This window comes from Seriola dumerili, unplaced genomic scaffold, assembly GCF_002260705.1.
Source record: "Seriola dumerili isolate Sdu_G_001 unplaced genomic scaffold, Sdu_1.0 BDQW01000003.1, whole genome shotgun sequence".
Classification (NCBI taxonomy): Eukaryota; Metazoa; Chordata; class Actinopteri; order Carangiformes; family Carangidae; genus Seriola; species Seriola dumerili.
The window spans coordinates 6228907-6256092 of NW_019174258.1; the positions used below are offsets into that span (position 1 = coordinate 6228907).

Below are 27186 nucleotides of genomic sequence, written 5' to 3' on the forward strand. Positions count from 1 at the left end.
GCTATGACAATTCATTCTGGTACCAAACTGTTGAAATGTTGTAATTTGCTGTGAGTACATGATTAGACAGTACTGTAAACAATGTCTAAAATACTTTATTTTAGCACAATTACATGTAAAAAGGTACAAAATAATTATAAGACAATTGTCTAATTATGTCGCAGTTGTCTTTTGCTCACATCTGGATTCTGAGTTATCTTTCTGGGTGATAGGAGGGTGATCAGAGGAGCTTGAGTCTTGACACTCCACTTCCTGCCTGTCACTTGGAGGGTGTTAGAAATAGGAGTGGACGTCTTGGTGTGAGGGGGGAGTAACCTCCTGACGTCCTTACCCCATGTATAGTCATAGAAGTGGTCAAATGTCTTGGAAGAACGAATCAGTGAAGGGATTCAGAAAAAAGACAGGTCCCGCGTTGGCAAACAGCTGCAGTTGTTTCCAAAAAAGTATTGGGTGTCCAGTAACTGCCCAGCCAAAATACATATTTGACTCACAACAGCCGGAGCGAGCTCGCACTCCAGCTTGGCGTTCAGTGTGGTTCAGACGCTCCGATCCTTTCATCCAGCTTCTTTTGTTTTTGGTTCGCGTGGACGCCCCGAACACTAAGCAGCCATGGATGCCATCAAGAAGAAGATGCAGATGCTCAAGCTCGACAAGGAGAATGCCTTGGACAGAGCTGAGCAGGCCGAGTCAGACAAGAAGGCAGCTGAGGACAGGAGCAAACAGGTCTGCATCCTCTCTGAAGCCCACTCTGGTGCCTTTACGCACTTGTGCCAATGGCACTGTGCGCCTTAGCGCTGCATGGTTCCTGCATGTCCAGTGTCCTGTCACTGAGGATTAATATGTGTGTCATCATAGGATTAAATGAACTTTTTAAAAAAAATCATAATATCTTTTATTTTTTGTTGTCGTACTTCACATTTGAACTGCATGAAGTTGGCAACAACCGATTACACTTTACATTTACTTTTGGATTACATTTAATTAAATATCTAATGATATGCCTGTTCTAATAGCCTAGAATAAATGTCTTTCCAAATGACTAATATGCGGTTTGTAGTGTAGCGCAAACATTTATTATTACAGTTATTTACAGACACTATGATAAATGGTGATGATGTCTGTCTTCTACATGCATGTAAATCTCTTCTCGTTCCTCTGTGTCCCAGCTTGAGGATGACTTGGTAGCACTGCAGAAGAAGCTGAAGGCAACTGAGGATGAGTTGGACAAGTACTCTGAAGCCCTGAAGGATGCCCAGGAGAAACTGGAGCTCGCTGAGAAGAAAGCCACAGATGTGAGTTTGGGCTGACAGCACCTCAGGAGAAGCCCCCGTTGGGCGATCATTCCGTAATGGTTTAACCTTGAACAACCCCTTGGCCCCCCCACCGGAAACTAAATTTACCCACCCTAATACAGATTTACTCTAATGATTAAGTTAAGTAATAATCAATTATAAGAGGCCTGGGGGTTGTGTAGGATGAATATATAGATAGTTAAATTTAGCTCATGTGCTGTATATGGTAAGGTCAAAACTCAATGGCTTACCAGTACATTCCACAGCCATTTAGACGAAACTGACGGCCAGTGTAGGGTTTCAGTCGGGCATTTTACAAGCATATTTGTGCCTGTACAATCCTTGACAGATTTGTGATTTTACTGGTTCCAGTTGTCACTCAGCAGTTATGTCCAACCCCGATGAAATTACCAGTTTATTAGCTTCGCTTAACGTTACACCAATTACGCCTAATTGATTACGTCATAACCAGAAACAACTACGAAAACAACAACCTTAGGCTATTAAGACACTACGAGATAACAAAAGATAAACTTTAGTAGCCTAATCCTTAACATGGATTTAACTGATCCATTGTTTGATTGGTTGAAAGATTGGCAGGTGAGACTAAAGAAAAGTAGAAAAACATATAGATAACAGAGATAAGTGAAATAGCCTAAAACTACCATCTAGGCTACTATACACAATAACATACACAATATGACTCAAGGACGGTTAGGCCTATAGGAAGTAAATAATTAGGAAGTATGAGAGCACCACGCTGAGTCACACTAAATCGCGAAAAAAGCAGAGAATAACTAACTTGCAATGAATGGATAAATAAACAAATACAGAAAAAATATTTTGACCTGCAGACCGTGTTAGCAACGTGAAATAATAAGAATAGCTAATGATAATAATACTACTACTAATTATAACAATTATTATTATTATTATTATTATGTTTTGTTAATTAATTATACTTCAAATTAGAGTACGCAATCGTAACTTAGTTACATTGTTGCTTATGACTGAGTGTGCGATGTCTGGAGCTGTGGCTTTGATAGGGTGAGCTCAATTTACCAGTAGGGGATGCACTCAAAAAAGATCAAGAATTAGATAGCCATATAACTGGCAAAAAAATAAAATAAATGACATGGAATTGATTTAAAAGAACAGCTGACATCAACACAAATAATATATTTCTTAATTCATTTGATAAATATATTTATTTGCGTGTAAAATCAGGTACTTCCGGGGCTGGTGGCACGTCCCAATCCTCATCAGCGGTTGATTAAAGGCGGTGGGGGCAGGGATCAAACGCGCCGCATCTTCAAGTGTGTGTGTGTATGTGTGCGCGCGTCTGCGTTGGATAAGCCCGCACACGGCCGAGAAAAAACTAGCTTAGCGGAGACAAAACAGAGCAAAAATGGCCGGTGGGAGCTCCCTGGAAGCTGTGAAGAAGAAAATCAAGTCGTTGCAGGAGCAGGCCGATGTGGCGGAGGAACGGGCAGCGCTACTGCAGCGGGAACTGAACCAGGAGAGGAGTGCGAGGGAAGCAGTAAGCCGCTGCTAATGATTTAAGGCAATTAGTCCTTAGGCTGCCGGTGGCATTAGCCGCAAATCTGGTCAAAAAGCGTGGCTGCTAGGCCCAGACAGCGGCCGTGTATGCTCGAATACAGTCAGGTATCAGGTAGACATGCTTGGAATTAGCCCACTGCGGGATGTGGAGACTGAAGGATGGGTAGAAGAGAGGACACCACCCTGTACATCCCGAATAAACAAACCGCCCTGTAACAAGTAGGCTAACGTTGCAGCAGCACCACAGGTGTTCTCAGATAAAATACTCTCATGTGTTAAACTCCTGCAGTGGGGAGCTGCTACTGTTACCCTCCGAAATACTAGAGTGTAGCCATGTTTTGTGGCTAATTTGTTGATGCGACAAGAATAAATCACTGTGCGTCAGGAAATTGCAGGTTTGAAAGGAAAGAGGGAAGATGAGGGGTGGATAAATCAGTCTAGTATTTTCTTTAAATGCACTGTTAACATGTGTTGGGTTAAAGATTTGTGTTTAATGAAGAGAAATACAACCCATCATTCACCCTGTGTGTAAAATGTGCATATTAGAGCCTGCATCCCTCCCTTGGGCTGGGTGTCCCTGACCCAGCCCATGCTCTCCACGGAGAGTCTGGGGATGGTGTAAGCCTGCAAAGCCAACTGAAACATATGCAGGTACCCATGATTTGACTCTATGTGATTCTGGTGTTGTGCTCTCCTAGGCTGAGGGTGATGTAGCATCCCTGAACAGACGCATCCAGCTGGTTGAGGAGGAGTTGGACCGTGCTCAGGAGCGTCTGGCCACAGCCCTGACCAAGCTGGAGGAGGCTGAGAAGGCTGCTGATGAGAGTGAGAGGTGGGTATCTTGCAGCTGGAAAAATAAGACACTGCTTGGTCAACACTCTCCACTCGTGCCATTCATGTAGTCCATTGTATTTTACAGAAAAATCATGGGTGTACTGTCCTGATGTGCATAGAGCACTCATTTTAAGAAAATTTTAGTCCCCCATCATCTCATTATTTGTTACAGTGAAATTTGCTCTTTATGAAAAAGTGACAGGTTTGGAAATGGGTAATTGCATTTTGAAAGTCAAACTGATGAAAATCCATTTCTGAATCACTCCATTGTACTTAAGTATCAGGTCAGATGCTGTTGCAAACCTTTTGGAGTCCAGTGGTGATTCTTCTGCCACTGAATTCCTTTTAAGACAAATATGAAAACACATTAGGGTCACACATAAAGTCCAGTATATTAAAAATCAAAGACTGCATATGATACATGCTGTTGCAGTACTGCCACTAGTGGGTAGACACTGTATTGCATTGATGTTGATTTAATGTAGCATTCTGAGGGAGACTTATGTCTTTTAGTATGACGAGTGGATAATACAGTCACACTACTTATCAACAGTGTATTATACTGTGTACAAGTGTACATTAATGTGAAGTATCCATACATTTTGTCCAAATAGTAATTCAACTTAAAGTGGAGGTCCGTGTAGTCCTCCTGGTATTTTAGACTACCTTCGCCAGTATTGGACTTCACATTGAACCCTGTGCTCTTCTGGAAACTTTTTAATTTTCTCAAGAAATACATTTCCAGAGATGAACCGGTGGTCTCTTGTCAGTTGTACATAGGGAACCATGCCATCTCCATGCCACTACCAAACACACTGGCCTGCAGTTGGTGCTTACCCGCCATACTATTTTCTCTATCTCAGAGGCATGAAGGTCATTGAGAACAGGGCAATGAAGGACGAGGAGAAGATGGAGCTGCAGGAGATCCAGCTGAAGGAGGCCAAACACATTGCTGAGGAGGCTGACCGCAAATACGAGGAGGTGAGTCTCTCAGCTGTTCACTGCACTCTGAACTTTGTACTTAGCATTTTCCACATTCTTCCACTTTAATGTAACAACTGCCATCAATAGCTATCCTCTGTAAGATGTATATTATAGCTTCCAAGTCATAAATAATGACTTGTGCTGTGACCGAAATCACTGACTACTCCCTATATAGTCCACTATATATTGCCATTTTGTAACGCTGTCTGAATGTATAGTGACAATTACTATACCCTATATAGTGTATTCATAGTATCCCACAATGCATCATGAAAAGTAGTATGCGACCAGTGGTCACTAATCAAGCAATATATACCATCATGCATTTTGTTCACACTGAAAGAAGGAAAAACAGCGCAGAGAAAATTACCCAAGTCATGTCTGAAAGTATTTTTTCAATTTAGCAGTGATTTCACTACATTGTCCTCTATACTGAATATGAGTCCCTGGATATTGAGTAGGGAGTAGTGAATGAGTGAGTGATTTCAGACACAACCTAGAATTACAGTGAATACATGAAGGAATAAAATTTTGTCTGACTGTATGTAATGTATCAAACTAGTGTGGGACTAAACGTTGTATGTTGTGACTTCAGGTGGCCCGTAAGCTGGTGATCATTGAGAGCGACTTGGAACGTACAGAGGAGCGTGCTGAGCTGTCTGAGAGGTAACCATTTCCTTCCCTTCCCCTCCATCTGTTCCTCCGAGTAACAGCTTTATAATTTTTTTGTCTTCTCACAAAATCTCTCTCTGTCTTTGGCATCTTCCTGCTTGTTCAACTACACCTTGAATCAATAGCAAATGCTCTGAGCTTGAGGAGGAGCTGAAAACCGTGCAGAACAACCTGAAGTCTCTGGAGGCTCAGGCAGAGAAGGTAAGATGGTAGTCTGAGAAGATTCAGGGCAAATGATCTGCAGTAGAAACCCCAGAAATCAGTTTGAAAGTGTCTTATATCAACATTGTGATGATGCTCGACTAACGCTGCGCTATGTATGTAACCAAAGTACTCGCAGAAGGAGGACAAGTACGAGGAGGAGATCAAGGTTCTCACAGACAAGCTGAAGGAGGTGAGTTAACTGGAATTATCCATCCTGCACTTTTTGCCATGGGTATTTTGTAGAACTGCGGGGATTGGATGTCGACTCAGTTACTTGAATGAAGTATGCTGACTATATATTTCTTGATTAGAAGAGATGCTTAGTTTTTGTTTACAGTACTTAAGTGCTTTAAGTGTCCTATAAGGCTGAGGCTAGTAATGTAAACCTCTTAATGGGAATTGCTAATGTTTGATTGTTCCTCCACTCAGGCTGAGACCCGTGCTGAGTTCGCTGAAAGATCAGTCGCCAAGCTTGAGAAGACCATTGATGACCTTGAGGGTATGAATCTTTTCCACTTGATTTTTATGGATTTGCAGAGTTTATTTTCATATTTTTCACAAAATGTAAACGGGTGTTTGTTACTGTAACTACTCAACCAGTCCACACAAGAAAGTAGCCGTTTAGAGTCGTCTTCTTTATATCATAAAATAAGCACAAGCTTTTTCAAAGGGACACTCGTAAAAGAGAAAAAAGTTCCTCTTTTTTTGTAAAGGTTGATGCAGTGTGAGGTTTATTTATTTGGTCAGCAAGTTGTTAAATAGTCCTCAGGCTGAATATTTACACAGTAAGTTCTCTACCTTGGAGGGAAGAAACAAAGCCGTGATCCACAGAGGCCACCTTGATATTATTCATGTCGGCAACAACATTTCTCACCGCAATGCTGTTTGGCATTCTGGTGTAGTGACTATTCAAGGCCAGCTAGTCGCGAACAGTCATCACAGGGTCATGGAACATGTGAGGCAGTTTCTCAGTGACTCCTCAAGAATCTGACACAACATCACCAGCTGTTCCATGCACCCTTTCCTATTTCTGTCCTGCCTTTTATTTCCAGTTTCTCTATTTGTGTTTTCCCTTTGACTTCTGTTCTCTGACTATTGTGTTGTTATCCTTTTTTGTGTTCTCATTTTATCGCCAATCCTTCACTACCACTTTATAATAATCACCACACAATAGATGAGCTGTATGCCCAGAAACTGAAGTACAAGGCCATCAGCGAGGAGCTGGACCACGCCCTCAACGACATGACTTCCATGTAATTCACCAAGCTTGTTTCTGCTAAGTGCCTTAGATGTCGACACCCCTAACAACTCTTACCAACATACAATAGCTCCCTCTTGTGGCATGTTTGACTGCAGTGATTTTTACATTTTTTTTTTTTTTTTTTTTTTTACCTTCTTAAAATTTTAAAAGGGTTTTTTTTTTTTTTTTTTTTTTTTTTTTTAACTCTGCTAAATTATAGATAGGATTTTTTTATTTTTTATTTTTTTATTTTTTTTTAAAACAACCCCCCCCCCCATTTTGTATGACATTGTTTTGCATGTGAACTAAACATGTTTGATAGGTATTTATGATTAGGTTCTTCGGCTAGATTTCAAAACTTCCTTATAGTTTCTTGCACAATAGCCACATCTTATCATTACTTTCACTCATTATCTTAAGCTTTTCTAGCTTACTTCTGCATCCCTTTTCATCCTCTGGTTCTGCATGTCATTTATCTTCCATTCTTCGTTTTGTTTCTCCCTCCAACACTTTTGTTGTTCTCCTTTTTTTCACAGCTAAATTTTTACACCCTTCACTCCAGAGGCTGGTTGAGCATCATCATCACTCTCCTGTGCAGCGCAGCCCAACTTTCTGTCTCCTTTGTTTCTGTATTTCTTTACTGCCCCGCCACTACTGCACAGTGGGCTGTCGCTGCCATCATCCATTTGTCCATGTCTCGTACAGACCTTTGAGCCGTATTGCTTTCTGTAAAATAAACATTCTTACATCTATGTCAGCCCTTCCCCTTTTCTCCTGCAATGTTTCTTCATTTCCATTTGTCCCATCTTTTTCTTTTTTGATTTTTGTCTTCCATGTGTTTTAATTTATTTTGTCGAGTAGCTTTTGAATAAACTCTGAAGCTCCTCTCCCATTCACTGTTCCTTTTTCTCTTTGAGAGGACTGTTATTTAGTATAATAGTCTTGGTGTAAACTATTCTGCAAACTAGTGTTCACATGAAATGCAATGGTTGTCCTCTGTTTTCCACTGACTTGGAAGACTATGGCAAAATGACCAATAGTCATGACAGGTTACCAGCTTTGATAGTCAGTTTATCAGGTCATTTTTTTTTCTTCTATTTCTGAGGAAGATCAATTGGGATTTTGAATCCCAACATCTTAATAATGATCTCTATTCTTGAGGGCCTCCTTTTTAAAGTTGTACTCCTGAATATTATTTCTAGTTGATATGGAGACGCCTGTGGTTAACGTAGCAACAGCAAACATTCCTCGACCTACTACTTTGCAATGCAACCAAACAGACTGTCATTGTAGGTATGCGTTGAAAGGGCATTTGTCTCCACTTGAGTCCCTTCACCAAAAGTCATCAACACTGAATGTGGGATATTCATCCTTCACCAACTTGTAGGCTCGGTCCAGGTTATCCATGGTGTCTCTGGTTGAAAAGACGAACAAATGTATTAGTAAAAGCTACAGAAAACACAGTATAAAAAGCAATATTTGGGTAATCGGGACACCAGAACTTGACCTGTAATGAGAATTGACAAATACAGAGGGTGATTGATTTCGTTTGATATGTTCAAGAGGTTGGCACATCACTTATTTTGTGATATGCTTCAAAGCAGAACTAACTCTTTGTCGTCTGTACTAACCTGCCTTCTGTCTCTTTCCCTTTTCTCTTACCTGCTTTCTGACTGTCAAGACCATCTATACAAACAGCTTGAGAAAAACCGTCTTCTGACCAATGAACTGAGAGTAGCCTTAAACGAGGCCTAAACTGGAATCGGCTCTTGTATGCTTTAATTTTTCTGAAATTCAAAATGTCCAGGCATATTGTCTTTTGCTGTTATATAAAAAGAGCATCGGCAACTGCGTCTACGACACAAAACTTAAACCAAGAAATGCTTTCAACAAACGGGAATACAAATGGAAGATTTTCACATTATGCATGCTACAACAGCAGTTTGAGAGGTCAGTCATCCTCAGGTTATGAACAGCCACAAAATGGATTTTATGTAATTTCTCAGTTATTGTCAGGGCTGTAGCACATGAATCCAGTTTAAATCTGTATGGTGGGCCCACAGCTGGGGAAGGCTTAAAATGCTGCAAGGCGTCTAGAAATCCTTCCGCATCCCTGAATCCATCTCCAAAAAGAAGGGCAAGTTAAGTTCATAACAGAAATAATCAAGTTTCAACTAAAATCCTAAGATATAGTCTGCTGAGCTGTACTGAGAACCAAGCTACCCATTGTTTTGGTTTTATTGAAATTTTGACTTGCTCTGTTTTGCCCCAATAAGAGTAGGTTATTTTTCATCTGCACAGTAGCATCTAATCAGAACACAGGACAATGTTTTGACTAGGGTTTGCATTATTAACACATTTGATTTTGGTGATGTGGTTCTTAACCCTGTGATGCTTTAGAGAACTAATCTTTCAAACCCAGCCTGCCAGAGCTTCAGATATGTAACATTTGAATGAGCATAAACACTTTAAATGCACAAACTTTAGTCTAAATAGTAACATATGTGACAGGTTAGAAATGAAAATTTACCCTTTGACTGACTGACATATAAATTGTCCCTGTTACATAAATGATTAAATTCAACTAAGGTGGTGGTGGTGGTGGGGGGGGTCTAATTTGGTGTGTAGCAGCAAGGATGGAGTGATGACCATTAGTGCATGTAGAGAGAATTTTCACCATATGTTTCTATGGGCTGACTAGAGGAAAGTTGTAGTCTCATGGCTGGAAGTCATAGAACATGTTCCTTTTACATGACAGAGCATCCAGCCTGAACCACTGCAAGGATAAGTAACAGTATAACTAAAGCCTTAGAGTAAAAATAAAAGGGAATTTTTCCACAGAGCTCTCTAATTTGGGGTCCGATTAGTACTCGTTTTTCTTTTTTTTTTTTTTTTTTTTTTTTAAGTTATACTTTTGTGATTGACCTGAAACTGCATGGTAGGGGTGTTTGAACTTCATACTAAATCTACTGCCAAACTGTAGACTTGGAAAAAGCAAACTAACAAAAAAACTTTTTGTTACAGCCCTGTCTATAGCTTGAGTATTATATTTACAATATGCTTTAAAGATTACATATCAACATAGAAGTTGAGTTTGTGGAATTGGCTCAGAGTATCATAGTTGAGGATATGTATTTGCGTATTGAATACTAACTTCTGTCATGGGGAAAAAAACAGCTGAAATGTCTCACATTCATAAGATTTGCAACAATATTCAGCCAATGTCTAACACTGTTTATTAACCTGGACTAGAGCTTTGTCTGTGTATCTTTGCGCTGTTGGTTTTATGATTTTTAACTGATGCAATACTATATTAACAGATAAACTCACACGTGCTAAAGAAGAGGGCCTGAGCGTAAAACAGATGCTGGATCAGACTCTAATGGAGATGGTTAACATTTGACCCAGCTCTGTTCCTCTCCCCACATTGCCTTGTCTGCTCTGAATATGGCTGGCCGGCATATATGGCTGCTGCAGATGATGTGGGGAGTTGTGTTTATATGTCTCCTCTGACCTTGTCGTCCTGAAGAAACAAGCTCTACACAAGGTAGCACAAATGGCTTTGGTGAGCTACAGTCAAAACTACACTGTTTCCGTTACACACTGTAATCACAGGTCTGTTCAAATTCACTGTATATCTTTAATAGGTTTATATGTATGTTTGGAGAATTTGCACTTTTCGGGGGTGGGGTACTGCACATAATCATCATGAACAAAGCCATAAGTTAAGCCAAGGCTTCATAAAAGGGACTTTTATTATGTGTACTTTTTGTAAAGTTGCTTGTGTGTCTTTGTTTCTTCTGCATTGCAAACATTTATTCAGTGTCAGTGATGTTGTATACTTCCAGTTTAGCAGGGAAGGAATTCTTAGCACAGTTGCCTGAATGTACGGTTTTTTTCCGGCTAAGTGAAAGAAATGTCTGCACACTGTATTCACTTTTTCTGTTAATTTTGAGAAACTGATTTGTTAGATTTGTGTCTCTCCCATTTTATCTTGAAAATGTAAAGATCATGAATAAATGCTTGAAGTATAATTTATTCCCAAGTCTGGCATTTTTAGAAATGTTTCTTTTACGTTTTTCAATACTATGAGGAAGAAATGGAGGAAAATGTTACATATCAAAAGAGAAACTCATGTTCAATATGAAATTCTCTATATAGTCATCTCATTTGAGCAATGCAAAAATGCTGCACTAAACTGTTACGGCTGGAGCACCACTGTTATATTAAATGGACAAAAGGATTACTCAATGTAGTATTGTGAGCTATAACCGTCAAAACGTAGTAAAGTTTTATTAGGCAGTGTTTGTAGCATTAAAAACAAAGTGTCTACTTCTGACCTCTTATTAAAGGTTATGGCCTCAGTGTGGACATGAGCTGTGAACAGTTCAGCCAAAAGTGACTTTGCTGTAGAATTGTTAAAGGGCTTGAGGGATGAAATAAAAATTAGTTAATTAAAAATTTATTAAAATTAGAAAATATCACCAGAAATAAACGTAATAGTGTATAACAGAAAAATATATAACTACCAATTAAAAGAAACATTCTTTAATTGTTCAAGTTTAAAAAGAAATTGTTGGGGGAAACTTAAGCTGCAGCAGCACCTCCTCGCCGCGGGGGGCGGTGTGTTATGTCGGCAGAGGTGGTAAAGCAGAGGTGAAAGTTCGTAGCTGGGCAGCCGTGCTGGAAACGCCACGACCCGAGAGAGAGAAATATGGGTGAAAATCAAGATTTCGCCGTTTCTTTACAAGACAGCAAGGCTGCATACGTGCTTAGCAATGTTGCCGAAGTGGTTGAACGAATTCTGACCTTCGTACCAACCAAATCGCTCCTGCGAATCGCAAGGTAACGGAAAATGTTTATATGCTAAACAGTGAACTTAAGCTAACGTTAATGGCTGTCGAATGGAAGTGAAACTATTTTTCACACATGCGGAACGGCTAAGAAGCTACTGAGTCCTTGAACCTGGTGTGTAATTGTTTTCAGGTGGTCGGTTGTGTTTTTGTTTTGTTTTGCTATGGACAGAAACATGAACTGACTAACTCTCCTGCCAAGTTTGGCTAGCAGATGGAGCTGAATGTGTTTGTGGTTCTCCTCAGTGTGTGCAGGTTGTGGAGAAACTGTGCCCGCAGAGTGCTGAGGACTCAGCAGCAGCTCACCTGGGTGTCAGCCTGTGGACCGTCCAACACAGAGGTCCATGCCCTCTGCAGCATCCTGGCCGAGGAGGTGGAGGTAAATCACCACACTCACACCCAATGAAACATCCTGTAGGGGGACCTTGTTTGGCAAATACAACAACACGCCAAAGTATGGTGAAGTATCTTTGGTTATTAGTTGCTGGGTGAGCTGCCTAACATTATTGAATCACTGTTTATCTTGCATAGTCTTTGGGTGAAAACCTAAAAATGTTTTCAGGAACTGAAAGAGAAACCTTTTCACCTGAGTACCATGTATGTTTAAGTTAAGTATGTTAAATTAATCTATCTATGTGTGGAATTATGAGCTGCTCAGACAAAGTGATGTTAATTTAACAGTCAGTAAATTTGATAAGAAGTGATATTTACACTGTTTTAACACATGTTCTTTGGATCTGCTTACTTACAGAAAGTATTTCTCCTGCCGAATAAAGTTCTGGCAATGGTAGACTGTGAGGCCTTCACTGGACAAGCTTATTGCTACAGAGAGAGTAAAGGTTAGTATTAAATACTGTAATATAGTGCTTCAGTACTTCATTCTTCATTTCAGAATTTGTCCATCTAGAAACATCTGCCTTATACATTATTGTTTGAATTGTGGTGGTAAGTGGTATGACACAAAAAGTAAGATTGCTTAGTAGTTTAAAATGTTGAGATAACTGAAACATGCCTTTTGCATCCTTACTAATAAGTCTTTTTGTCTGAATTATTTTGTTGAAGAATGCTAAATGTAAACATTTATAAATTAGGCCCAGATTACCTTTTTTCAGAGCAAAATTTTAATGCCTTGTGATTACATGTATCATGTTCATATAGTGGACCCCACTATATATCCACATTGAACAGCATGACATCTGTGTATTAGAAGGGAACCTTGTATTATGTGTGCTTTACACACGTTTGACAGAAGCCAGTAAACTCATATAAAAGAAATCAGGGCAGAGGGAGGCTTTAAAACATCTCATCATTTTGCATATCTTAATATCCAAGATGATTTTGACAGACTGGAATCAAAAATGTATAATTTTATTAGATAGCACAAAAGTATCAGTCCTACAAAGCATTTACATGTAAAAATATATGTATATTTAAGTGAACTCTGATATATATTTAGTGAAATGATGCTTTTCAAGAAATGCTCTTCGTGATGGTAATATTGGGATTTGGTCATTTTTGTGAAGCCAGAGGGATGGTATCATGCTGTTTCAAAGCAAGGATGTTCCATTCATGCTACCTAAATGTGTTTTATCCTCTGACCTATATTTGTTACTTTAAAAAGAAATTACTGAAATACAACACATGTTGCATCTATGATTAAGGATACTACCTTTTAACTGCAAGCCCTGGATGGGTTAGACTTCTTGCTGTACTATTAGCAGCACAACAGCTTCAAAAATACACTTTGGGTGATGTTTACATAATGTCATTCACATGGGCTTGTTTAACTAATTGATAAGCGATTAAAAAGGACTGCATAGCTGCAGGAACTTTAATCACTGAGCACTGAATCAGTTAACACTGCTGCACAGTTGGGTCATATTATGATGCTGCTCAGTGGGAGGTAGTTTTTTTTTTAGCCCAGTGTGTATATCTGTTCCCTGTTAGTCAGTTTCAACTTGTGACCAATGTTCCTTTTTCTTTGTCACTGTAGTTTCACTGGTATGTCTTGTCTTGTTCTTAACGTATTAAATATTTTTGTTTTGACTGAGTATCTAGCACATGTGACTCATTTTTTTATGGTACTTAAAACACGGCCACTCACTTATTTAAAAACAAGGTGGGATGTGTTGAAGTTCTCATTCAATATTTGTTTGTAGTCAGTCTAACTAATTGGGAGATTTGTTTCAGTTGGAGTTCATTGGTAATGCATGGGTTATAGTCAGAGTTGCTAGGGTAACCTACAGTTTAATATATATTGCACACTGACTGGCTTCTTTATCAACTTGAAATATTGATTTAATATAGATCTTAAACAACATTTTTTATTCACTATGTAGCTATTTAGTGGAAACTTCTATCCAGAGTGGTTTGCAACAGTAAGAGAAGTAGTTTTACAGTCTCAGTGCTAATAAAAAGTAAATAAAAAGTGCTTGGCTCATGTAAATTTCTCTGAATCTAAAATTGCTTTCCAGAGATTTTTTTTTAGTTTATGATGGAAATGACAGGAATATAAAACAGTGACCTTTCTCATTAACATGTTTTGTTTTTCTCAACTACTCTGAAGCAAAAAAAAGTCGCCACAGTCCAGACACAGTTGAAGAACTGAACCTGCTCTTCCCCAAAGGCTGTGACATCATGGGCATTGCTACACCAGGCATAGTTTGTAAGTGTTCCTCTGCTCTGTCTCTCTCATATTTCCTTATTCATAGACATGAAAATAAAATCACCCCTCACCCAAAATAAAACCACTTTGAGGGAATGATTTAATTCACTTTTAACATAAAAATGTTTCTTAAATGAGCTTCAAAGCTGTCGTGGTACATGTATGTGGCCTTATCATCTTCAAGTACTAAGATACTCTATAGAAGATGAAAGTTACCCAGGTATCTTGAGTTTATCTAAGTTTAATAGTTCACCTTTCAGCAGTGAGCACTACACATTAATCCCTGCTGCTGCTGCTTAGTTGGAAAGCACCATTGGTGGCTGGCACCTCCCTGCCTCACCCTCTGATAGATTGCCTAGTCTGCCTGGTGCTGTGCTCCCCATTTCTCCATATAATCACAACCCTCCAGAGAAGCCACTCTCCATCAGGCATGTTCTCGTTCCTCAAGATGATGGCTTATCACGCTCCCATCATCTATCAGGTTTAATGGCAGCTTCGGCTGTTTGCGATAACACTCATTTGGTGATATTGCAGCTGAGGGTGAGCCCAGAGTCACCACGCACATCTAATTCAATTGGATTAAATCTTTGATTGGATAAGGAAGATATAGATTTCTTGTAATAGGTTTGCCAAATAGCCTAGTGAAGTCCAATCATTTATGCACGTTGGTAGTGGGGCTGCACAGTATTAAAAAGATGACTTATGATACACCTAGATGTAGTATTTCTGCATAATCCTTTATGAATTCCATAACCTGTAAAACGGAGGAGGATGGGGATAAATGACATACTAATGTGCAGTATCTGCTCATTTTGAATACAATGAAAGGGTTTTCTGTGATTTACACATTCAATTGCACACCAGGGGTTTACCTCAGCACAATTTTAAACCCTAGAAAGTAAAAAGTGTGTGAGTGGTGAATGAGGCTGTCAGTCTTATGATCCTGTATATTTATAATGTTACAACCTGATGTTTTCTCATTTGCATGGTATCTCATCCATCTGCTAAATTCTCTGAGTTTGTGCCTTTTGATTACGGGTAGTGAAATTATACAACAGCTTGTGTGTTGATTTACCTGATGTTTATGTAACTCTTACTGCTCCTTGCTGATGCTGTGGTTTGTGTTGTGCCTCTTATTGTACCTCTTTATTAAAGTTGTTGTGTGGTTAGCATATGCAGTCTTGATATTATTTAAAAAAAATCATAACCCATTAGGCAAAACCACTTTGACTGGTGAATACAGTGCCATAGTTCCTTGAGCTACAGTTCCTCTAATGGCCACTGGATGCTGGCTCCTAGGTCTCTGTGGTTTAGTCATCTCCCAGCTCTGTCCAGATTTCTTCTCTCCTTTTATTCCAAAATTTGAATTGTCTGGTTCAAAACATCCCCTCAGGAGCCACTGGTGTTATTACAGATGTTATGTCTGTTTTTCTCTCAACTGATACTACAATGATGATTGCTTGGATTGTTGCTTACCGCAACCTTAATATGTGTATTTAGACTAATCAAGTTATTTTTTTATTATTATTTACATTGCTCTATGTTGGCTATTGTCTGTCTATTGCTGATGTCCAGTGACTCCCAGTGGCTCTTGCTCCGGCCCCCCTCAGGAGTACCAAGAAGGGGAGGCAGGCTTTGCAATCATGTTCCCTACCATGGAAGGTGTACACATCAAGCCCTTTCACTTTTGCAAGAAGTCCATCTCCCCAACTGCACTGAAAGAAGCAGGTGAGTATAGGTAATCATTCTGTCATCTAAAGTGAGAAATGCAAAGCTTGGAAAGTCTTTCAGTTGTCTTTGTTGTACTTTCTCTCCAGGACTTGTTGATAACCCAGATCTGCGTGTGGTACTGATGTTTGTCTATGAGGCATATAAATCTGGAGGTGCACGCTTTCTCACCCAGATTTTGGAGCCGTTGGCTAAGAGCAAAGCTCTCATCGCTGGAGGACTGGTAGAAAGTGTCTTCTCTCCTCCCAGACACTGGTGAGTTACTGTTCTGCACTAATATCAAGAACATTGCGACCATTGCAACAAGTACATGTGGCTCTCAGGTCATCCATGGCACCAGAGAATACAACCTCACCTCGTTTTTAAGTTTGATATCTGTATATCTCCATCACTTATGCCCTTTGTCTCTCTGCCAGTAGGTGCTGATTGAATTAGATAAACAGCAGCAGTGTTGGAGCTAAATTATAGCAGCATTTTATGACCTCCGCTTTGCAATGTTCACACTTTCCTTCTCCCCTCATCTTTCACTGTAGCTGTAGCCAGGGTGCATACGGTGTGGTGGGTCTGGCCCTGAGTGGCCCTAAGGTGCAGGGGGCATCTGTGCTCTTGGACCAAGACGTCAGCAATCCAAAGGCGGCTGAAGCCACAATCCGGCGGTTAAAGGCAGCTAAAATTCCTGAGAGGAACACCTTAGGCTTCATGTTTGCCTGCGTGGGGAGAGGTCAGAACTACTACAACAACCAGACCAATGTAGAGGCTGATGCCTTTCACAAGGTGTTCCCCAACACCCCACTCTTTGGCCTGTTTGGCAATGGCGAGATTGGCTGCGACCGAATCATCAAAGACGACTACACGCTGTGCGACACTGACACGGACAGTCTGCAGCATGAGTACACCACAGTCATGACCCTGGTCCATCTAGGCTGACTGACTGACCTGCAGTAACAACGTACAAACAGGAAAAAAGACGACCCATTATGTTCCTGTTTGCTACAGCAGTCGGGAACAACAAACATTCAGTACCAAATGTTACTCATGTTACAATATCGCTGTCATAATTTCTGCTCATAAAGCAGGAAATTATTCCTTTAGCCGTCAATGCATTGGCATCATTTGGGAAATCATGTCCCTTGGAGACGGTGTGTGAACGCAGCTCCATATTAAAACTAGTAAATTTCACAAGTAGGACCCTGAAAAAAAAACCAATCATCTATTAACATTCAGCCGTGATATAGCACTCTTGTAAAATATGTGTAAATATTTTTCCCAGACTTCGCACACATCGATGGCATATCTTTCTCACCCTCTGACATGAACCTCATGGTTTGTTTGCTTTGCAGGTGAGTAACTTATACACACTTGTGTATCCCAAGCTATCGTTGTTGATTCAGCAAAGGCACTTTTTTTTTATTCATGTAAATATGAAGAGTGTGGCCCTTCTTCCACAAAATCAAGGTAATCTTGATTTGAACGCTCTTCCTCCTCCTTAAGGTTTTTCACTTAAGATTTTTACACTTTTGTCTTACCAATGGAAAAATGAAACCGTCTAAGCCTACAAATTAATACTATTACGCAAGATATATATCTACCATGGTTTGTTGGGCACAGGGAATTCAGGCAGAATCTTACAGTGCCTCTTTTTTTGTCCACATGTCAGGTCATATCTCCTACTACCTACTTCCAACTGTTAATGGTGGGGCTTATTGGTCACTTCCTCTCCCCAGCTTAAAAGAATAATTCAACAGGGCAGAACGGCTGCCCTGTTGACTGTGTAAGTGACACTGACTGGCAGAAACTCTCGATTTCACCTCGATTTAGTCTCGGCTCTTGTACAATTTCAAACTTTAGGAGACAGTTGTAGGTGGTCGGAAATTGAAGAATTGTCAGAAAAAAATGTGAATTCTATTTTTGGGTCATTACAAAGAATGAGTATTTGGTATTCTTTGCAAAAGTCACAAATGGTAAAGGTTCTTTATGAAATCTTGATAATATAGTGTGAGACTAAATACCCAGCTGCATGTTTGAAAAAGCAGTCAAAATTTTACAGATTTTTTTTTTACAGATGGCTTCATACATTATAATACTGGTCTCTGTAAAAATTCATTGAATGCTGCGCATTTCATGTCTAGATTTCTTTCTAGTTGGCCCTGTCATTGATTGATGTCTTGCTTTTTTCTCACTAAGAAGAAAATCCTGATGACAATAAGGTGCAATTTACAGTTTATATATGTGTTTGTTTTTGGTCAGTTAGTTGCTGTTAATGTTGAAATTAGCTGATGTTAAGTTTATCTTTTCTGTAAAAGCTGCAACAATGATTGTTGCAAGACTGAAGTATTTCAATATTTTACTTTTTAAAAAATGAATTAGAAATCAACAGCCAAGAGTATCTTCCTTCTTCTTATCATAATGTACACATCTGCCCCTATAGTTTTTGAGGAGGACATTAAAATGTATTTTAAATTAGTGTTTATGACTCATTTAACAAAATTGTTTTGCACTTTTCTACATGTGCCAAATCATATCTGTTCTGCTCATTTTCCTCAATAAATTCCAAACATTCATTATGCACACATGCCCTTTTATTTCTTTTAAGCCCACTGTTCAAACCACTACAGCAGCATCTTTAAATCCAGGCAGTCCCTGAGTCCGCTGAGTGTTAGGCATCCTTCCTCGGTTGTAACTACAGGCCTACTACAGTTAATTCAGATCACCACTTTTACCTTATTTGTGCACAACCTGAAATCTGAGCCTCAGCCTATAACATCTCCAGCAGCCCACGTCCAGGCGTGTTTAAATAAAGGAAGAGACGCTTGAGATTGATTGATGTGCGCTTTAACCATCGACTGGCTAATCCCGATGAATGACAAACGGTTAAGCCAATTGCTGTAAAGGCAATTTATATTCCCATAGTATCTTTATTTTGGGAAACCAAAAAAAACGCTCATGACACAGAGAGGGACGACCTACCAGGCGTAAAGCTAATAAAATCATCTGTGGCGATAATCTGCTCTCAAATTGGCCTCGATCAGGAAACTGGGAAAAAGCAGTCAAAATTTTACAGACTCTCTCTCTCTCCCCCTCTCTCTCTCTCTCTCTCTCTCTCTCTCACACACACATACACACACACGCACACACACGCTCGTCCACCCTACGACCAACATTTTTAGACTGCTATGTCGTGACCGGAGCGATGCAAATGTCACACGATTCATTGACTACTGTCAGTCTCCGGCACTAAAACGTCAATGTTTTGATGGCGTTTGGATGAAAATCGCCCCGTGTTGCTCAGCTGCTGCTGCCGCTGCTGTGGAAGGGGGGGTCGGTAGAGAGCCGAGGCTTCGTCGCTTCAGCACCTGGACAGCTCCTTTCGCAGGGTTCCCCGCTGCGCTCGCCGGGGAAACCCTCGACTGAGGAGCAGAACCTGGATCTGGAGCAGCAGCCGTCAGTGATCCCAGCCAGGGGGAGATTGCGCTCAGAAAGGGTCGTTATTTGATCTCGTTCTGATAACACTTGAAAGCTAATATGATCTTGCCGAGTGACGATGCTTCTTGCATTTGAGCTTCAGCCGCCTCTTTGGTTTTGCACTGAAAGCCAAGCAGCGCAAGTGGGAGCAGGGGAAGCAGCGGTGCTCGTCCAAAGTGCTAAGGATAGCTGCAGCCTACACACACTGCGAGCCTGCTGCTGCTGCTTCACTTACTCTGATCACCGCCGAGGGAGACATTACTATCAGCAAGAGGGCAGCGGGAGGCACAGTTACCCGCCAACAATGTAAATCTCACACAGGTAGGTCCTTTGCTTCAGCTAAATAAATTATTTATGTGCCGCGAGGAGCTCTCGGTAGTTGTACACACAACTCCCATTTAGTTTTTCCTCTCTGGAGTCTGACACCAGCAAGCAAAACCAGTGCAGTTTTATCACAGGTGCTATTATAGCTCAGATGGCAGGAGCATGGAGAGTCTGACATGTGTCCAACTCTGTTTGTGGATAGATGCTTCAGAGGTGTGATTACAAAAAAAGTTATGTTTGGAGTTCCAGCAGTCATTTGGGGGCTACTTGGAGTATAGGCTCTTCCCTTTGTCATGTTCTTTTATCTTGTACCTTGTTAACTTGTGAACAATGTGACATTTTCATCTGAATTCTACTTTTCAAAAGCATTTGTAGCTGTAAGGTTGAGGTGTCTTTAAGTTTGACATCCATTGCTACCACTTTTCTGAAAACTTACTCAAGGACAAGCCTTTAAACAGTATCCTGAGAACAGGTGTACTTATGCTGCAAAGTGTGTGATCAAGGATATTTTAACCAGGCATAAAAGAAAGAAATCCTCCTGAAAATCTTATCCATGTCAGCAGGTGTAGGATTGTGAACAGTCTCACTTGGCTATTACGTTTAAAGTTTATTAAAACTCAGTTGTGATGTCATGTATTTGCATGTATTTCTGATGTTGATGTTGAAACACTACAGTAACAGTGCCTAAAGCATTCTTTAGTCTACCCTCATTGAGTTGGGCAAAATATAAAAATAACCAGCCACTCACTACAGCCTCCAAAATATCCCAGTTAAATCAACACTTCTCTTAAACAGTTTCAACAAAAGCTGAACATCAGAAACCTCATGAAAGTAGGATTTAATGCCAGGCTGATGCATTAGACCGCATTGGTCTTAGCTAGGAGTTCCTAATAATCTGGCAAATGACCAAATTTGTGCCATTATATAAAAATTGCTGCTTTATAAGTTTTTCACTGGCATTAATGAGTTTGTTGCTTGTTGCAGGTTCAACATGAAAGAATCATCGAAAAGGTGAAAAGGTGAACTGCAGCGCTTAAACGGGCAGAACCAAGTGGAAACCTTGTGATAACCACTACATCCCTCCTCTCTCCATCACCCAGGATCATGGCTAATGCTGAGTAAGTACAGTCCACACACTGTTCACCGCTTCCTTCTTTTCTTCCTCTCTGTCTCTTCATCTTCCAAACCATGTATAGAAAAAAAAATAAGTGTAAGTATAACTAGTGAAAACATGCTGAAGAAAAAGTCAGAAATACATAGCGGTTTGTGAGGACAAATCATGCGAGAGCTACAGTGTCTATAGGACGTAAGGTATATTATTATAGATTATACTTATTTTCCCAGCATGCCTTTCCTTTTCTGATCTACTGATCCTCCTTTCTCTTTGGTCAGTCACCCTTTTTTTTGCCACTTCCAGGGTTTCTGAGCATTCATTTCTACAATAATGACCTTTATTCACTCAGATCCTGCTTCAGTTGAGGTGCCTCTGACCCTCGTCACTCTGAATGCTAAACACAGACACACACTGAGATGCAGATTCATGCAAACACACCTGCACAGTCCTGACTATAAGAGCGTCCATTCTGCAGCCATAAACACAGGTTCCTATGTCAACTCTTTCTGTACAGTACAGTACATTGATTATTATTATCCATAACTATTACAACTTGACACCTTTTCCCTCTCCACCTCCAGTTTTCTCCCTGCCTTCCATTTTCAATCTGCACCATTGGTGTGTGTACTGAGAACAGCTGATGCATTACTGAGGGAACATGCTGTAGCCTGTGTGTATGTTTGTGAGTGTGTGTGTGTGAAGACAAAGTAAGAGGTAAGGGAGAACACTGAAAATCATTATTCTCTGTCAACTCATGATTCTGCTGGCGTAGCATGACTCTGTAATTTGTCTCATCTTAACTAGCTGCATTTATTCTCTTGACCTAGATGAATAGCCCTAAATCATTGCTCCATTTGTGCTTTTATGAGAAAACCAGTCCTGCTCTTGGTCCCTTACAGAGCTCAGCTCAGTGGGTCTCGGTAGCAACGCCATATCACGCTGTGTTTAAGGTGACAATGCATCCTAAAACAGATGACTACTTCTCACATTTGTTTTGGACAGGTCACCTGCAAAAAAGCTTTCAGACTTGAACACTGATAATTATGTCATTAACATACAGTATAAAAACAGGCTCAAATGAGAAACACACATAAATTCTAATTCCTTTTTTTAATCATTCAACCACTTGTGCGACAGTTTTTTTAACACGTCTTCCTTCACCTTGGTTTGGATGGTGAAATAACACTGAATTTATGTATATTATTTAAACAAACATTTTGTTTCATGCAAATTAGTCAGCTTCATTCTATAACAGTTACTTTTAATTAAACAAAATGTAAAAAAAATACAAGCAGATAATAAATCTGCCAGTGACAGTAAAACAACATAAAATTAAATAAATATGTGTCAGTTAAAGTCATAATTAAACAAAAGTACAGCAGTACTTAAAGTATCAAAATGTACTTCAAAATGTACTTCAAGTATCAAAAGTAAAAGTACTCTTTCATTAAAACAGCCTGTGTGACTGATTTCTTTTTATATCACACATGGCGACCTGTGCGTGGTGTACCCTGCTTCTCACCCAATATCAGCCGAGATTGGCTCTGGTCCCCACACCATCCCTCAAGGATAAGCAGTATACCTAATGGATGGATGGACAGATTATTAGATTATAAATGCTGCTTCACTGGTGTGTAAACAGCATTTTAATGTTGTAGCTGGTTGAGGGGGAGCTATAGGTTCAATTACTTTCAGATATACGTTAGTAGTTTAGCCCAGTGGTCCCCAGCCGAGGGTGTCAGGAAGCCCTCCAAACATCACAAAATAAATCTGATGGGTCACAAGATGATTACATTGGGTAGTAAAGATGAAAAAACAAAGTACTGCGGCACACATTTCTGGTTATCACTATATGCTCCAGTAAGGTCTTCAAAATTGTACAGTACTTGAGTAAATATACTTAGTTGCCTTCCACCATTGCTTGTATTTAGCTGACTAATTCTACATCTTGTCTCCTAACCGTGCATGAGGTTTGCAGTTTGAAAATATTGTACAGTGTAAATTACATTTGTGGATTTTCCCTGTAAGCTTCTGACGGGTCTTCGGTGCTGGACGGGACCGTTCATCTTTATGTCGCTGTTTACCCTGTTTATTCAACTGCAGTGGTTATGCAGATTATTAGCTATGGATACTAACAAATGTAGCTTAGGAGATCTCCATGACATGCATCAGACCTGCCCTGTTTTTAAAACGGGAACAATGGATTTTAAAACATTTTGCTACTTAGACAAGAAAAAACATTAATAACATCTGTCAGTCACTGCGTCTCATTACACCATGTGAGTGTACTCTTATTTTTACTACAAACTTTTAACACTTACAGCAAAGTGTAAGCTGATACAGTACTTTCATGGTTCGTTGCTGCTAATTGTGTGTGATCATACACTCAACAACTTCAGAATACTTTTGTCTGGACAGAATCGTTCTTACTCTGACTTTTGTTTTTTTTTGACAAATGAGCACCTATATCATTACAGTTTCCTCCATATATCGCCATAATATTGTAATTTTCAAACTCATCAGTCGTATCTGCGGGAAAAATAACCCTCCAATACATTTTTCCTGCAAATGCCATTATGATTCTAATTATTCATTCACTCTTTACTGAATTAAACATTCAAAATGTGTTAAAACAACTGTTGCTATGAATTCTGCACAATGTTTAAGATACAACAGGCAGCAGCTCAAATACAGACATACACAATATACTGTATGTTTCCTATGTTTGCCCTCTATACAAAAATACAGTGCAGAAGAAACAAGCCAGTCAGTAAAGTCTGTTTCACAAGTCTACAGAAATCTGGCTTTTCAGTCATTAAGTCTTCCAAGACCCATATTCCCTTAAGTGTCTGTAGAAATTAAAATAATCTATTATTGGATACTGACACAGTGTAAAAAGGTCCATGGACCTCTCCATTATGAAGAAGGCTTCTGTACATCTGCTGTCTTAGCCCTGCCCCACGAGGGTCTCTGCGTCTCCTGTGTCTTCTACAGCTTGTATCTGTAAAGGTCAGATAAGAGACTGGTCACACCAGGGCCAGAACAGTCCATTGTGCAGTCCACCAATTCATCACAGTTTAATCTGTAATATTATTAATGAGCTAATGTGCCTGGCAGACTTCATTAATATCCACTGGCATGAAATTATGAAAGTTTCTCTGGAAGTTGAATTGGGTGTTCTAAGAAATTACCTTTAGCAATTTGTAAATTCCGTAGAAGTGATACGTGCCTAGTCCTGCAGCATGAACAGTGTGTTAAACACTATGTTTTGTTTCTCAAGTTACTGCCTTGAAAATACAGGAAGGTGAATAGAGTGTGGATCGAGGTGCACGCACGTAAGAAAGGTGTAATGAGATCCTTTTTTTTTTTTTTTTTTTTTTGTTTTTTTTTGCGTGGTATCATTGTTTTTGCCTGGTTTGATCTGGATGCTGATTAAGTCCCCTAGGTAAAAGCTGACAGTCTTTCTTTTGCCTCATCTTCATCTTTTGATGTGAAATCCATATTACGTTGCATGTGAGTCAGCAGCAAACACAAACATTACTCACTCATTACTCTTTACTTTCTTAACAGCAAGAAAAGGAAATTTATTTAGCTCATGGCGTCACTACAAACACACAAACACAGGACTGTATGAGGTGAAGCAATAAAATATCTGTATGCTGCCGTCACCAAGACACATCTGTTACATTTAGTCGTCAAACTGATTCAGGCATTGTGTCTGACTATAGGTTGGAAGTTGTAGAATAGTTTGCACCAACAGTGTACGTACTCATATGCAGTGAGTCTGTAACACTAATACACAATGATGTCCAGCTTCTCCAAAGTTCTCCACAGCAGCTGGTGGGAGCATGGAACATCTGCTTTGTGTTCAGTGCTCTGGCCAAGTTTGAGTGTGTTGTATATCCTCAGGCATAATGCTCAGACAACCTAATCTAACGTGTGTGTGTTGATCTTATAGTCCACTTAGGTCTTGGACAGAGTGGAGTGTGGTTCAGGATAAAATGTGCCTGGATGTAAATAAATTTTCTCTCCTCCCCTGCAGAAAGTGTACTTTCAAAGCTGCCGTTGGGTTTTTCAAGGGGAGGTGATAAGCAGTGCAACACCTATGTTCGATGTGAGTTTGGAAGTAATGGTTTTTATTTCCTTGATAAATGCATAATGTTTACACTAAGTATCAATGCATGAAAGCAGGTCAGATTTTTATTTCACATTTACACACATTTCCATTTCATAGTGCCATTTTCACCTATACTAGACACTGTGTCACTGCTAATATGACATGTAGTTGATCTTATTCAGAGGATAGATCTTATTGTCATAATGCAGAATGTGGGTGGATTTAAGGATTTATGAATAGTGTTAAATAAAGGTTATTAATGCACTGAGTTCATATTAAGGAACTTTGAAGTCAAACTGATTTGAAAGAAGAAATCAGTTAGTTTCCTCCCTCTGTAGTTAGACTTTCACAGATTATTATTATTATTATTATTGTTATTATTTTGCTTTATTTATTTATTTATTCGGGGGGGGGGGGGTTGTACCTTCATTAGTTAGTATTATTAGTTAGCTAACAGTATAGACATGACCCTTAGGTCTCCATAGTTTTTTTTTGTTTGTTTATTTGTTTACTTAATGCTCGGCAACACTGAGCAAAATGCTGTTGTGCTGATGTTTTGCAGGTATAAAGTTTACCATATTTTCCGCATCTTAGTGTAATGTAATAGCTTACTCACATTTGCTAATAATCAAGCAAAATCAAATTGTTTATTTTTCATTTTCCCATGGCTGCTTGTTAGTCTGTCTTGTTGCATATGGGGTCATGAGGGTCATAAGTGAGACACTTCCAGTTGTCTGAGGAAGAACATTCTTCAGTGCCACTGGCCCAAAGTTACTTCTGTGACCTTCTGCTTTGGTCACTGAAATCCCTTGAGCAACTTTTGTCACATGATGACCTTTCCTACCTGGCCTACAACTCTACAGTCCACAATTTAATTTTATCTGCCACCCCCAGGGAATCCTGCTCCCCTGAATATCACTTCTTTCCTGTGGGTGCTCTTCTGCAGCTGCAGCCTTGTTAGTCTTTCCATGAAATAATGTTTCTGAGAATTTTGCAATTGCCACTTTCTGTTAGATAAGAACATCAGGGGTACTCAGAAAGGTCAGTGTTTGTATTTAAGACAGCAAATATGTTGTATTTATATTTGCACTTGGATAGAAACAGAGGCTGGTTTGTCTTTTGGGTTTTGTCATTGACATTGTTTGGCTTATAGTGCATAAAAGTTATTATAGTGTTAATAAGTTATAACATTGTTACAACATTGGCTGCATCACAGCACCATTTTAATACAAGGAGATGAAATTCAGATCATCCTTTTTCATGAATTTCATGTTTGATTTAATTTTATTCCTCAATGAGAAGAGCTATGATGCACAGTCCACTTTGTAAATCTCCATGCAACATTAATGCAACTTTGACAAAAATAAAATGGATATATACAGCACACTCATGGATTACCTTGCTAAAGCAAGTTTTAAGTCTTGCAAGTGGTAGAGAGTAGCGAAACAGACATTCACTGAAATATCTCAAAATGCATGACTAACCCTGCTGCTAACTTTGCTGAACATTGTATAAATCCATGGGCTGGGTCAGCACCTTTTCTTGATATCTCGACTGGCCGGCTGGCAGCCAGGCAGCGCACCAGGTACATCACTGTAAGCTGTGAGCCAGTGGGCTCTGGACAGCTTGTGTCTGTCATGAGTAGTTATGTGTACAGTCCTGATTGTTTGGGAAGAGAGCCAAACCTGCTGCTGTGCTGTAGATGAGAGGTGGTATGGATGAGATGTTGTGTGTAGGAGAAGCGTGGAGAAAACAACATCTATCAGGCCAACCCACTGTGGCATGATACTGTATATCCACAGTCTCAGAGCGGGAATCGATTCTTTGCCAAGTAAAACAAGTGTGAAGGAATTTGTCACAGAGGCACATTTACAACTTTCACAATACCACAACATACTAGTCCGTCCTGTCATAGATTTTCTGTAGTGGGACACATTACGAACACATTTCATTCCTTTGGTCGGGTCATTTTTTTAGTGCAGCACTGGTTGCAGAACTACATCAGCAGTAGAGATGTTGCACTGAAAACTACTAAATCAGAGTCAGAGTTTTCATAAAAAAAGACCTGTTAAACATCAAAGGGTGATTAAATAATAAGGGGAACATTTCTTCTCCCTAATTAACTGATTTTTTTTCA

The 27186-nt window shown here is 39.7% G+C and overlaps 3 protein-coding genes across 7 annotated transcripts in view; all 3 read left to right on the forward strand.

Moving 5' to 3' along the window:
• The first annotated feature begins 609 nt into the window (after nt 1-609).
• Nucleotides 610-10801, forward strand: LOC111217655 (tropomyosin alpha-1 chain-like). 5 transcript variants are annotated; one of them, XM_022739630.1, is made up of 9 exons: nt 610-723; nt 1167-1292; nt 3551-3684; nt 4550-4667; nt 5266-5336; nt 5468-5543; nt 5674-5736; nt 5976-6045; nt 10107-10801. In XM_022739630.1, the coding sequence occupies exons 1-9, from the start codon at nt 610-612 to the stop codon at nt 10187-10189; spliced, it is 855 nt and encodes a 284-aa protein (XP_022595351.1). In that variant the 3' UTR covers nt 10190-10801. The 5 variants fall into 5 exon arrangements, with proteins under 5 accessions (XP_022595351.1, XP_022595343.1, XP_022595360.1 ...); XM_022739622.1 differs by lacking the exon at nt 10107-10801 and adding an exon at nt 6721-6803; XM_022739639.1 differs by lacking the exons at nt 610-723; nt 1167-1292 and adding an exon at nt 2587-2832.
• Nucleotides 10802-11451: 650 nt separating this feature from the next.
• Nucleotides 11452-18593, forward strand: fbxo22 (F-box protein 22). The gene is made up of 7 exons (XM_022746368.1): nt 11452-11631; nt 11886-12018; nt 12391-12478; nt 14206-14304; nt 15880-16032; nt 16122-16287; nt 16566-18593. Exons 1-7 carry the CDS (start codon nt 11501-11503, stop codon nt 16957-16959), a joined length of 1164 nt encoding a protein of 387 aa, XP_022602089.1. The 5' UTR covers nt 11452-11500; the 3' UTR covers nt 16960-18593.
• A 575-nt stretch (nt 18594-19168) lies between these two features.
• The window catches only part of LOC111220859 (transmembrane protein 266-like), a 47819-nt gene continuing 39801 nt past the window's right edge, over nt 19169-27186 (forward strand). The window contains exons 1-2 of the mRNA XM_022744113.1: nt 19169-19815; nt 20803-20936. Of these exons, the coding sequence (XP_022599834.1) occupies nt 20923-20936 (14 nt within the window). The 5' untranslated portion in view covers nt 19169-19815; nt 20803-20922. The remainder of the gene's footprint in view (nt 19816-20802; nt 20937-27186) is intronic.

Coding starts and splice junctions, on each gene's coding strand:
- LOC111217655 (XM_022739630.1), top strand. CDS start 610: ATGGATGCCATCAAGAAGAAGATGCAGATGCTCAAGCTCGACAAGGAG. Junction 5,544..5,673: donor TGGAGGCTCAGGCAGAGAAG/GTAAGATGGTAG, acceptor ATGTAACCAAAG/TACTCGCAGAAGGAGGACAA. Junction 5,737..5,975: donor TCACAGACAAGCTGAAGGAG/GTGAGTTAACTG, acceptor TCCTCCACTCAG/GCTGAGACCCGTGCTGAGTT.
- fbxo22 (XM_022746368.1), top strand. CDS start 11,501: ATGGGTGAAAATCAAGATTTCGCCGTTTCTTTACAAGACAGCAAGGCT. Junction 14,305..15,879: donor TGCTACACCAGGCATAGTTT/GTAAGTGTTCCT, acceptor GCTGATGTCCAG/TGACTCCCAGTGGCTCTTGC. Junction 16,288..16,565: donor TTCTCTCCTCCCAGACACTG/GTGAGTTACTGT, acceptor CTTTCACTGTAG/CTGTAGCCAGGGTGCATACG.